General features: G+C 35.0%; 1 protein-coding gene across 1 annotated transcript; it reads right to left on the bottom strand.

Annotated features, from left to right (window-relative positions):
* Positions 1–6,800: 6,800 nt before the first annotated feature.
* LOC141696081 (secreted RxLR effector protein 161-like) lies at positions 6,801–7,454 on the bottom strand. The gene has a single exon (XM_074500268.1). The coding sequence runs from the start codon at positions 7,452–7,454 to the stop codon at positions 6,801–6,803; it is 654 nt and encodes a 217-aa protein (XP_074356369.1).
* Between the last annotated feature and the right edge of the window lie 7,029 nt (positions 7,455–14,483).

Below are 14,483 nucleotides of genomic sequence, written 5' to 3'. Positions count from 1 at the left end.
CCAATGAGGATAACTGTGCTAGATGTTGACCTAGTAGTCTTTAATATAATAAAGATCCCATCTTTGAAGTAATTGTTTATGTGGAAATCTTTTAACACAAGCAAATTCTGATATTGAGCTTAGTTAAGTTTACTTTATGTATCTTATTACTAAGTCAAAAACTAGAATAGTACTTTTTATCTGTTAAGTTCTGATGTTAGTAAATCTGATGAATGTACTAAGTGCTGATAAGCCTCACTTATCAAAAGAAAAAGAAAAGAAATAAAAATCAGGTACTCTTTTGAGATCTAGAGTAAAAATGTGGAAGAGAAGACCCAAGTGCATTGCTGGTATTAAGTAATATGTATTAGAAAAGCAAAATAAAATTTTCTTGGTGACTTTTCACACTCTATGATTACTGGAGAAATACTCTGATAGTAGAATAAATTCTGATAAGCAGTCGTGACTCACTTACACTGAGAAGCCACTGTAAAATAGAATTTCAAAAGATGCATAAAATGAGCACAAAACAGTTGAGGTGGACTCATGCATGAACTCATTCAATAGTAAGCTTCAGAATAATGACAGATTTTGAGTAAAGTTCTTAGTTATGCCTTATTTCTAAGATGTACTGAAGTGAATCAGGCTTTACTCTTTGTCTGATATTTAGCTTAATGCACACACTTACACTCCATATGAATGATGAAAAATTACTGTGGTGATCAATGTTGTTTTAGATGAACAGTCTATGTGTCAGATTGCATAAATTCTGAGGACAAGTTCTGATGATTAAGTTCTGATGAAACTATATCAGTACTTATATGAAGAATTACAGGAATACACATTCACTTTTCGAGTTAAGGAGCCATATTCTGATGACTTTTAAATCCTGATAATAATCAAGTTCTGATGCTGACGTGACAGTATTTATTTACTTGGTTTATTTTTGGTCATTACCAGAACGATAATATTTTTACAGAATATTGGTTAATGTGAGTTGAAATAGTCATAATCATTGTGGGTTAGTGGTTAACGTATATGTCCTGAAAAACTGCATGTGCACGGTAATTATTGCTTATTTTACGTGCCCATTAACTCTCATTCTAACCGTTTACTGAATGTTCATATGGTGCCAGGTGTAAAGTGTATCCCATGCTTCAAAAATATGACTGTTGAGTGGAGAGAGTATATATATAAGAGATAAAAGATTTTCTAATCTTTTACTTACTTTTCTATTCTAAATCTCTTTTACTTTCTCTCTCTCTCTCTCTCTCTCTCTCTCTTTTATTTTCTGAAGCTGTTTTTCTCTCAGGACTTTTTACAAACACTTTGCAAACATTCTCTTATTCACTTAATTTCTTACAGAGATGGCACCAAAAGACATAATTTTTGATGGAGCTAAGTTTGTTCCTAATAACTTCTCCGCTATTCTTAGCAAGTCAGAAGCCCCATCAGAACTTCACTTCATTCAGGACTTTCTTGCTAGTTCTGATATTGGGTACTCTCTGACCGAACCTGATGCAGTCTCTGGTACTCAAGTACTGGAGTTCTGGAGAAGCGGAGTATATGATGATGGTGGTACTCAAGGGTCCCCAAGTATTATTTTTTCATCAGGGGAGGATGAGCATGTCGTGATATTGGCTACGGTTTGACAAGCACTACAGCTGCCTGGGAACTGTGTTTATTCTATTGTTGAAGAGCCAGTTCTTCAAAACATGATGGCCAGTTTGGGGTATGAGAGGACATTGGCCAAGCTGGGTCAGTTGAAGAGATCCTACATAAGGAGGGAATGGAGTTTCTTCTTTGACTGCATAACCAAGGCTTTTGCAAACAAATGTTCTAATTTTGATGCAATTCCCATATTCAGCCAACAAATCGGGTATGCTCTCATAAATCAAACTGATTTTGATTATGCAAGTGTTGTCTTAGATTTTATTGGGGATAGAATGACAGAAGATAGAAATACGGTTTATTTTGCTAGATTCTATCAGCTTATTAATAATTTTTTTTGTGATGATAAGCCCCAATCAGTTAGCGAATTCATTTCATCATTCAGACTAGCTAAAAGAGCTTTTAATGACTTATTATCTACTGATAATAAGAAGGCTGTGTTAAGACCCCTCCTAGTTCCTTTCTGTCAAACAAGCCTGAATAATCTATGATCCCATTAAATACACTGAATTATATCCTAATGTCCAACCATCAGAACCTCATCCATCAGCACATACCACCTCTACACAAACACCTCAAACTTCTCAACCTCAACCTTCAGATCCTACAGTGCAGCCTTCATCTTCTAAACCCAAGAGGACTAAGAAAGTACCTCAGACTCAACAGAAGAGAAGGAGAATTATTTTGCGAGATGAATCAGATGCTGAGGAACAGGTTTCAATATCAGAACCTGTTGTTGTAGAAGCTGAGAAGGTTACTTCTCAGAAAGATACTGTAACTGGGAGTTCTAGGCCCCTCAAAAGGATTAGAAAGTTAAATTTTAATAATAAAGCTCCTACAGTGTTTCCACCTTTGAAGAAAGTAAATAAACAGAGAGCTCACAGGGACATAGTTGAGTCAGATTCAGATGTAGTGGAAGCAGCTAAGGAAGGGGATCAGGAATCTCTGATCTCAAAAGAACCAGTTGTTATTGAATCACTTCCTTCTGCACATCCAGAAACTGCTCAAGCTAAAATACCTACACCTCCTATGTCACCTATAGTTGATCCAGTACATACTGAAGAACCAGGTACAAGTGCTGAAATTGATATTCATAACTTGATTATGCCTGAGGTTTTGTACTTGGAAGCTCCACCAATTCAACTCACTCCACCAATAATATCAATGTTGGATGTTGATCAGAACCTGGCTGCAGATCAGAATTTAGAAGATGATGTTGAAGCCTCTATAGCCTCACATACTGCTGTTTTACCAGAGGATGCTGATACTGCAGGTTCTACAAGTTCTGATGCTGCTAATGAAGAAACTACTGGTGAAGCTGCTGATAATTTAGATGCTGATGCAGCTGGTCCATCAGGACATGCACCTCAACAAACAGTTAATAAAGCTGATTTAGTCAAGAAGTTTGTTATAGGGGAAGCACCAGTACCTTGGAGTGAAACTCCTAGAGGAAATGAGTGGACTAAAGAATAGAACTCAGTTAGTTTTGTTCCTTCTGAAAAGATTCTTGCTGAGCATCTTGCAAAAGCTGATGAAATGCTGATAAATGATGATTTCAAGGCACAGCTGAGAGTTACTGCATTGAGTACAAGGCACCTTCAAGGTCAACACTCAATAACTCATGACAAGGTGAATAAAATTCAAGAAAACTTGATCCAGCAAGATATGAATGTGAAACTTGAAAAGAACAGATTTTTCAAGCCAACCTTTGACAGAATTGCCTACATTGAGAAAAATCAGGAGAAGCAACAAACTCAAATTGAAGAAATTCTGAAGAATCAAGCTTCTCACCAAAATCAACTCAATGAGATCCAATCCTCAATGGAATTGCTTGTCTCTCTTCTATTACCTTGCCGATGCCAAAATGGGGGAGAAAGTGATTAAGTCAAAATGCAAATCTATTCAGACACTGAAAGGAAAGGATGATGGAAATGATGACCAGGGAAACTCTGATAAGGGTAGAGGTCAAGATCAAGGCAAAGGATTTTCATCAAGTAAAGCTAGAATTACAAGTCAAGGAACAAGTTCTGATACTGGGAGAAGAATAAGTTCTGATACTGGTAAAAGGATAAGTTCTGGTGAACATCTGGAACTTTATGAAGAAATTTCAAGGGAGTTATTTCTTAAAGAAAATCCAGGAATGGACTTTGAGAGTCTAAAGGAAGAAGAAGCTAGACTCAAAGCAGAAGGTGTCAAGACAAAATCTAAAGCTTCTGTTGTAGAAAAGAAATTTCCAAAACCTGAGGGTATTGTGATAAAGGAAAGAACAAATTCTGAGGTAATCAAAGCCAAATCACAAATGGAAATTGATCCAAGGTCCAAGGGCAAAGAAAAAGTTGATGAACCTGTAAAGGTTTATATGCCAGTCATGGATGAAGAAATAATTGATGATGAAGAAGATATTAGTCTTACTCTGATTTCAAAGAAGATTTCTCAAACAACCTCTGACATGGCTCATGTTGTTCAGAGTCAAGATTTAGTAAGTTCTGATATGACAGTGAAGCAAACAACCTCTGACATAGCTCAAGTTGGCTTGATATCAGAATATAAGGAAAAGGAAAACTCTGACATTACTCATGTTAAACCTTCAAAGATACTCCTATCAGGATTCACCAAAGCTAAACAGGCTCAACCTTTGAAGACTGCAACAAGTGGTTTTGAAGCAAGAGTTGTTATAGGAAAGGAAGCAAGAGATATATCTGGGTGGGTAGTTCTGATGAAAGAAGAGTACATAACACTACCAATGATCCAACTTCCTTAAGTGAACCAGGTGTTGGAGCAACTCCTGAAAGATTGAATCGACTTGAATCTGTACAAATGGTTTACCATACCTTCTTGAAAGAACATATCTTGTTATATTTTATGACAGATGGAAGGGTATACCAGATTAAGCAGAATGCTATACCACTGAAGTATTTTGAGGAACTAGAACATGTTCTATTTCTACTTCAAGTGAAAGACTAGATTAACAGATAGTGCTGCAGGGTATTTAAAGTTTCAAATTCAAAGACAAGAGAAGCTTTATTCTGTAAATTCTGACAACATATACTGTCCCAAGTACAGAGATCACAAAGGTGATATTGTCGATATGAAGCCTAACTCTGCTAAGATTATAACTACTTTTCTGGGTTATAAAGCTATGGAATTCAATCTAGAGTCTACAAGGTATATCTGATAAGACTAGATCAGGAGATAAGAAAAGCTAAGATAAATGATCTAAAAGCAGCTATTTTTCAAACTGGAGAAGATACAGCTGAATTATTAAATGCTAAAAGGAGGATGGTTAATGAACTTGAATATGCTGAGAGATGTTTGTTGAAGAATTATCTCAGGACAACTCCTGATATCAAAGAGATCAGAAATTGAAGCCAAGTCAAAGATCTACAACTGCTTAAATTCTGAAGTAAATACAGACTAAAGCTATTATCAGAAGTTAAAGATGGTAAAGCTGAAAGGACTAGTAAGTTGTAGTTATCTAGTCAAATTCTCATGCATTTGTACTTAATGTTTTTGACATCATCAAATATTTGTTGAACTTGTATACTATGCTAATTCACAAGTTGGGGGAGATTGTTAGATATATTTGATAATGTCATGTGTAATATGATTTGTGTTTAGTTTTCAGATCTTACTTAACAGGACAAATCAATAATTAACTGGAAATCAGCACTTATACTGAAGACAGAACTTAAGATATCAGAACTTAAGTTATTAGAACTTAAGTGATCAGAAGATATTTATTAGGAGATAATATCAGGACTTAAGATGACTTTCAGATGAGGCAGGCGGCTGATTGAAAGGAAAGAAGATCGAGACTAAGACAGAAAGAAATATGCATGAAGAAGGAATTCTATGAAGAATAGAATACTTGGAAGAAAAGATAACTAGTTGATATATTTTAGGAAGCAGAATTATATTCCATATCAATTAGAAGATTATCTTATAACTGTGTAGTATATAAACACAGGCATACAGTTTACACTATAAGTGTTACGATTATCGAAGTTATTATTCTTGGTAACTCTAGCAGCTCTCGTGATAATTTGTTCATCACTGAGAGAGGACAGTTCCATATTGTAACAGAGTTTATTGTGTTGAATAAAATCTGTTTTCAGTTACTTGAGTTCTTATATTCGATTTGATTGTGCTAAATACTGTATTCAACCCCCTTCTATAGTGTGTGTGACCTAACATGAGATTAAATCGAAAGCGGAAGCGTACCTGAATCCATAAGGCGATAATCTTCACGGTATCTAAATCTGTATAGTGTCCTTGATTATTGTCTTCCTCAACCAAGTACTCCTTAGGGTTTCTTAATAGCTCCCTCTGATGGGTAGAAGATAAGCTGTGTAACGTACTTGATATATTGGGGACTATAACCCTTTTTAAATACCAACTAATTAAATCTCCCATTATAATTTAATTGGGCCTGATATTAGGTATCCACTTATTAGGTCCATACAATAAATTAAAATCTAATTGGGTTTCTTATTTGATCACTTAATTTAACCCAATATAATAAATAGCAAATGTAATTGATATATTTATATGTATCCCATAAAATAATATTATTATTAAAATAATAATAATAATCTCCCACTTGGGCTTCATATGAATCCAAAATCAATTATACAAAACTTTAGTGCGCAACTTTATGCTATTTATCATCCTTAGAATTTACCAAAACATTTCGGTCCGTCTACTATATATGCATGAGATTCTGGCGGCATTCGTCACAAACTTTACGTGACTAAACCTTCATGATCACCACACAAACATATTGAACGATATGTATCAATGCATGGATAAGTGGTGGAAATTACATATAATGTGATCTATATAATGCCTATTTCCAACTAGTCCTTAGTCAATCTCTAACAAGATTGATTCCAATTTTCTCAACTAAAAATTAAACCACAATGAGAAAATTGAACAAAAGTAGAGTGACATTTAATAAAATTCCATCAACTGTATTCTGCAGAACATAAACTGCTTAATGTTTATTACATAAAACACCAAAATACAAACTCTCACTAAACCAAAGTATCACATAAGATAACACCCATATGAGCAGCATGCTTGTGAAAAACCCTAGGAGTTAACTGCCTTAGTGAGCGGATCCGTAATCATGAAGTTAGCGCCAATGATTTCTATCGAAATCTGTCCACTCTGAATCTTTCTTTAACAGTTAGGAACTTAATATCTATATGTTTTGCTTCAGTAGTGCTCCTATTGTTGTTTGAATACTCCACTGCTGATTTATTATCACAAAATATCTTTAATGGTCTTTCAATACCATCAAGGATATGCAAACTAGTGACAAAGTTTCGCAGCCATAAATCTTGATTGGATGCCACAAAACATGTTATATATTCTGCAGCCATGGTGGATGAAGCTATGAGCGTCTGTTTGGCAGACCTCCAAGAAATCGCTCCACCAGCCAATAGATAAACATAGACCGAAGTAGATTTTCTTTCATTTTTGTATCCTTCAAAGCTAGAATCTGAATATGCAATAATTTCTAGATGATCTGATTTCCTGTATGTGAGCATATAGTCTTTTGTTTTCTTCAAATATCGTAAGACTCGTTTCACTGCTTTCGATTGCTCCATTCCCGGATTACTCAGATATCTTCCCAACATTCCAACAATGAATGTTATGTCAGGTTGAGTACAAACTTGAGCATACATTAGGCTTCCCACTGCCGATGCATATGGTATCCTTTGCATTTCCCTTATCTCAAGTTCATTCTTGGGACACTGTTTGAGACTAATTTTATCTCCCTTAGACACGGGTGTATCCATTGGTGCACAATCTTTCATGCCATACCTTTCCAAGATCTTTTCGATATAGCTCTTTTGTGATAATCTAATAATACCATGGAGCAAGATTAAAGCTGTATGTATAACTCAACAATACTGGTTTGGATAACTCAACATAGAACAAGGACTTTGAAATAATCTATATTCCACTAGAATCAGTACAGATAGTTTATTGGGCATATACACAAAGGTTTTGTTAGCCTGCAGTGAAGAAGACATCAACAGTGATCCGTATGAAGTTCATTAATATGTTCAGGCATCAGGAGGAATAAGGTTGGAGTCATTCGAAGTAGTTATCAGGATCAGTTTGAAGACCTCAAAGATTTCTAGTGAAGTTGGTTAAATTTGGTAGAAGACTTAATAGTGGTTTGTGCGGGTATAATATGAAGGCCTGAGAGCGGAACTAGTCGTCTGTGAACCAGACCCTTGCACTAGACGTTAGTGATCCGTGAAAGGAAACAGAGTATTATTTTTAGAAATACTGTTAAGTGGTTTTTGTACTCGAGAAGACTGGAAATATTTTGAAGTGTGAAAACCCGGAGATTAGAAGGCTTGAAGATACAAAGGACTACGACCCGAGAATTTACAGGATTTGTTTATTCAATGGCGGATTTTTTATTAAATGAATAAATCAAAATCAATTCATTTATTTATTTAATTTTACATCAAAAATTAATTTTAAATTAATAAATCAAGTTGATTTTTTTAATAAATAAATGAAAAACAATTTCATTTATTTATCTATTTAATTTAAAATCAACTAGTGTATTTTCTTTCTCAGGCTCGACTCTCTGCATGCATGCAACATTCGTTTGTTTATTTATTAAACAAACCAAATGAACTCATATTGCATAAAGAGGAAATGGCAGGTGGTTGTATCTGTTTGCAAAGAAAAGAAATCAAATGGCAGCTTGGTTGTTATTTACTTGCAAGTCGCGGGACCCACAAGCCGCATGCAACTTGCTACCACAGAATAGTTTGTTCAAATGAATAAAAAATGGAAAGTATTGTTTCTTTGGTTTAAATCGCACGCGTGGAAAGCCTCGGCTGTTGATTTGTTGAGCTCTAGCGTGTGCATGCAACGAATCATGCTGGTCTGCTTGTTTATTCGATTTTAAAGGAAAGAAATTCAGGTGTGGTTCATGTGTATGGTCGCAAGTAAATAAACAAAATGAATTACATGCACTCAGCTTGATTCACTTGGATTTAAGGAGAAATAAACCAAGTGTTGTGTATGAGTACATGGAGGTCGCAACTAAGTGAAATGCATAGGACAAACTCACAGTCGCAAGTAACGAAAATAGTTAAGGCAATTGAGTCCAAGTGAGTCGCAGGTAAGTCAACATGGTGAGCAAAATATTGGCTAAGTGAAAGAAGCGACCATGCACATGTTGAGGTCGCAAGAAACTTGCAAATCTGGAATATAAACCAAGTCATGTACAAGGTACAACATGTGTCGCAAGTAAATGTACTCAAATCCTCTAAGGCAATTTGTCTCCCTGATCGCAAGTAAATTAAAGTGAAGTTTCAGGGACGCAAGTAAATGTTTTTGCAAGCTGTATTGATTTAAATTACTCGGTCCTGGTGCTGCCACATGTCCTTCTTCTCTCTCTGGCCTACCACTCTATATAATCAATCAACAACAAATTGAATCTAAAACTCTCCATTTTTTAAAACAGTGCGGAGCTTTTGCAAAATTATCTCAGCACTCTTGAAAGCTTGATTTGACAAGAGAGGTCATGTCCAATTTGATTCACACCATTTAAAGCCTTACAAACTTGTAACACTCATTATTTAAAGCTCCCTTGATTGTATTTAATACCTTTTGATAAGAGCTTTAGATTTTTTGAGTGATAAGAAGAACCCTAGATTTATAGCTTGTTGCTTTGGTTCTTCTTATATTTGTAGCTTCGGATCTTTGTATTTGGAGTTGTAAGCAAACCCTCCAGGTATTTATACTTATGAATAAAAATAATATTTACCCGGAATCTCTTTCTTTGTTTATTCCATTTTAATTTTGATATTCCGCTGCAATTAATTTTAGAAAACAAAGAACACATATTCACCCCCCATCTATATATACCTTTTGGACCTAACAATTGGTATCAGAGCTTGTTGATCGATATGCAGATCTGATCCGTTAGATTAGCAAGTTTTGTTGTTGATTTTGGTTGTACGGAGTCTGGGAGTGCTTTCGGTGTTTAAATATGATTTGTGTTTATTTGTGGTCATAGTGTTCTTGATTATTATAGATTGGTTGATTGATTGGTATTGGTGGATTTTGACTGTTTGGGTTATCGTATATTGAGACGTTATATTGTAGAATTTTTGTATATATGAAATTACTGAGTACTCGGACAATTAATGGTATCAAGGTTCCTTCCTTCAGTAATGTCAGTAAAAACTAGCTATAAATTATGGAAGAAAAAGACCACTCTATTTATTTCAGTAGTAAACCGTGATTACAAGGGAATTTTAGAGATTGGTCCATTTGTACCAAGAAAGGACATTTCTGTAACTACAGATTTAGACAGTAGAGTTTCTCAAGAGTCTATCCCAAAGGATCCGTATGAATACGCTGATAGGGATAAGAAATTAGTTTCTTTGGATGCAAGTCTTCGATTAATTTTAGTTGAGTCAATGGATTCCAACATGCGTCATCAGATTAAGGATTATGTTAGTACTAAACACATGTGGGAAACCATTGAAGCTATAGTGGAGGGAACTGAAGATAAGAACGGATTGAATGTTCTGATGTCTGAATATAAGGAGTTTAAATCTCTTTCCGGTGAAAGTATCAAATAGTTGCTTGGAAGGTACACCCAACTTCTGGATGAGATGAGTATGCTTAGGAAAGACATGCTCACAGAAATAGATAAACATAAGGTTTATTCTTACCATACCCAGTCATTTGAAAATAAAGTGTCATCCAACAGAGAAGGACTGGATTTCAATAGAATGTCATTGGATGAGCTTTATGATAAGCTGAAGACCTATGAAGCTGAGGAAAAGCAGAGAAATGTCAACCATAGGTCTGAGACAGTGAACAACAGGAACAAGACCATGAAAGAATCAACATGTCCTGTAGCAGAGGAATACAGGATTCCTGAAGAGAATGTTGAAGGATCACTGACTTCTGAAGCTTCTACAAGTGGATAAAATCTGACTGGAAATGAAGAAGCTACATATGACTATTATACTTTGGAGGAACTTGAGAAATTAAAAGATCAAACTATGTTTGAGATGGCTTCTAAATGTAGTGCACTTAAATTCAGAAGAAATTCAAATATAAGGTTAAGTCATCTAGTGGATACAGTCAAGATCTTGAAGATGGAGAATCTACAGAGTCAGTATCCAGTGAATGCTACAAGGAACAGTTGATTGAAGGAAGCACACAAGAACTGTATGATGATGAAGAATAGGGACACTCTAACAATGAAATGGAATATTCCACACAAGCAAAGGATAAAGAAGCTTGTCTGAGAAGGAATGAAGATGGACAGAAGAAGCATCAGGACAAAGAATTAGTCAGTGATGAAAAGCACTAGAATGGCACAGATGTAGAGGAAGAAAAATGCAATGATCCAACATCAATGAAAACCTCTTCGTCGCAAGTATCTCCTGAGACCACTTCTAATATATCCTGACATGATTGCAAATATTGTGATAAGGATAAAAGGGTAGAATTGTTTCAACTTTATGCTAGTGTGATCAGCTTTAAAGAGGAAATAAATAGAATAAAATCTAAGAATAGATTATTGCTCACTAGACAAGAAGAACTAGGCCTAATTACTGTTGAATTAGATAAACTTAAGAAACGTAATGAATGCCTAGAGAACATGGTCAAAGCCATTGAGGATTTAGATGTTGTTCGTAGGAGTCAGATAGCTGAATTAGAATCTAAGTTGAAAGATTATCAAGACTCCGCTATTAGTGCAAAAGAAATTATTGACAACCAAATCGGTGGAGCCATAATTGACATTGGATCCAGTGATATTGGATAGAAATATGTGATAGAATCAGAGAGTATTGATAATGGTAAATCAAACTCTTCAGTTACATCACAAGCTTCTGAAAAGGTCAATAATTTGTTATGCAAAAAGTCCACTCCTGATTTTTTCAATGAAGATGAGGTGCTTGTTAAGGATTATGTCTCTAGTGATGATGAGTCAACTGTAGAGTCATCTGATGAGTTAACTTCTAGTGATGAACCTAAAACTCACTTAGATGATAGAGATGTTCACAAGGGTAAAAAAGAAGAACAGACGTAATAGAAATGGGAAGTTAGGTGTTAGCAATAAAAATGAAGATCTGCTAAAACCTAATTCCTCTAGGAAGTTATGCTTTAAATGTAATTCTGCTTCGCATCTTGCATATGCATGTACAGTGAGTAAAATCGAGAAAAGGTAAAGTTCATAATAAGCATAATATGCCTATCGTGCCTAGTTCTCATTCATCATGTCATAAATCTAAATATATGCCATATGCTTTTAATACCTTGTCTTCTTATCTTAACTTGATGTATTTAGCCATCCACTACATGTAAGTGTTGGATTTTTAACGCATCGGGGGCATGGAAAAATACTTTTACACATACAAAATCCAAATAAAAGCATACAGATCATGAATAAAAATTCGAGGGATCGAATCTAACCATTTAAAATAATTCAGAGACAACGATCAGAGATCCTTAGCAGTTGCTCCTCAAGTGTGAAGCACTCCACCGGTATCCACCAAGAAAACGATGTTAAGGAGGAGGAAGGAGGTGGAGAGAATTGGGTTTTCCAAACTTTTTGGGTTTTCGGGTTCGATGGGGTTAGAATAAAATTAGGGTCTATAATAGTGTATTTATAGGCAAAATTTGCAGCTGAAATTTTCCCATAAATAATATTATTATTATCCCATTTATTATTCTCATTAATAATTAAAACACCTTTTAATTATTAATCCTTTTTCAAAACACTTTAGAAATAATTCTCTCTCTTGATTTAATTTCTAAAAATTAAATCCTTTAATTAATAATATTAAGAACTTTTCTTAATTAATTTATAATCAATTAAATCTCATTTAATCAATTATTAAATTTTCCAATTAATTATTTATTTCACAAATAAATAATTATTTAGCCATTATTAATTAATTCCTCCACCATTAAATCATTCTCTTTTTATGGTGTGACCCTGTAGGTTCAATATTAAGCCGGTAGTAGAAATAAATAATAATAAAACTATTTTATCATTATTTATATAAATTCTCTAATTTATTAAATATGATTAATTAATTAATCACATTTATTCTACATCGTGATGGATACTTCTCAGCATATCGCGACTATCCGGATAATATGAATTCACTGCTTAGAATACCAAGAACCTATTCAGTGAATAGTTACCGTACAATAAACTCCTCTACCCTACAATGTCCCGATTAAATACAAGGCATGGATCTCGTGTCAAGCCTATCTAATTTAATCACTTGCTTACCATTTACTATGCGTAGTTCTATGCAAATTAGAAACTCCTTTCTAATTTCATTCACTCTGGCCAGAGATTCCTGAACTAGCATAAGTGGATCAGCCATGAACATTCGCTTCCTTCACTGGAAGGGGTAGATCCTTTATTGATCATACACTATCTTCGTGTACAAATTCCTATACCCAGAAGAGCCCTAATAATTGTCCCTGGAGACTAAGAACTAAACCAAAGCATAGTTCAGTGTACACAAGATGACTATGATGACCTCAAGTCTAAGGATACTTATACAACTATCACTCTGCGAACAACCGCTGACACGTGAGTGAACTCCATCAGTTGTTCAGCTGTGTGAGTCATGTTCAGTGAACTTATTCTATAATAAGCACCTACATACTAGCTATAGTGTCACCACACAAATGTCTATGAGAACAGACATCCTTCATAATGAAGCAAGCATAGTATGTACCGATCTTTGCGGATTATTAATTACCAGATAGTAATCCTATGACCAGGAACTATTTAAGTTTAGAGTTATCATCTTTTTAGGTCTCACTATTATGATCTCATCATAATCCATAAAAAGCTTTACTCTAAACTATGGTATATCTTATTTAAACACTTAAATAGATAGAGCCCGTAATAAAAACAAAACAAGTCTTTTATTAATATCAATGAAATCAAAACATATTACATAAAAGTTATTCCTAAATCCTAATACACGATTGGACTTAGGACATATTCCTTTCAATCTCCCACTTGTACTAAAGCCAATCACTTTGGTATCTAATACCCATCTTGTCTTTATGACGATCAAAGTGACTTTCATAAAGTAGCTTTGTGAGTGGGTCTGCTATGTTGTTATGTGTGTCAACTCTAATTCAATATAATACAAGAAATGTTACCGCGCTCCCATTAACCCTTTTGTAGACCCATGGTTCATCTTCGTTTTTGATAAAATCAAACTCTTTGATTGTCTCATCAAAACGAATGTTCCATCTTTCAAGAAGCCTGCTTTAAACCACATATGGTTCGCAGCAGCTTACACACTAGGTTTTATTTCCCTTGGAAAGAAAACCATCTGGCCATCTGCCAGATTTCATAGTCGTAGTAAGCAGCATTCGCAAGCAAAATCCGAACTGATTTTAACAGGGCTACAGGTAAAAAGTTTCATCAAAGTCAATCCATTGCCTTTGTTTGAATCCTTTTTCCACAAGCCTGGCCTTAAAGGTCTCCACCTGGCCATCTGCTCTAATCATTCTTTCGTATACCGTATACATAGATTCCATTCCGGATTTCATGGCACTATACCATTTCTCTGAGTCAACACTACTCATAGCCTCATTATAGGTCACAGGGTCGTCATCTTCAATGATCGACAACTCATTGTCATTCTCAATGACAAGGCCATATTACCTCTCAGGTTGGCGAGACACTCTCCCTGATCTATGAATGGGCTGTTCCACAAAAGGTTGTTCAGTCAGAACAGGTGTTTCCACTTGATCCGTAGTAGTTTGTGCTTCTTGAACTTCATCAAGTT

This window comes from Apium graveolens, chromosome 11 (assembly GCF_009905375.1).
Source record: "Apium graveolens cultivar Ventura chromosome 11, ASM990537v1, whole genome shotgun sequence".
NCBI lineage: Eukaryota > Viridiplantae > Streptophyta > Magnoliopsida > Apiales > Apiaceae > Apium > Apium graveolens.
This window is presented reverse-complemented; position numbering and strand designations above follow the sequence as displayed.

Excerpts from the sequence above, each read along its gene's own strand:
- LOC141696081 (XM_074500268.1), bottom strand. The coding sequence starts at position 7,454 with ATGGATACACCCGTGTCTAAGGGAGATAAAATTAGTCTCAAACAGTGT.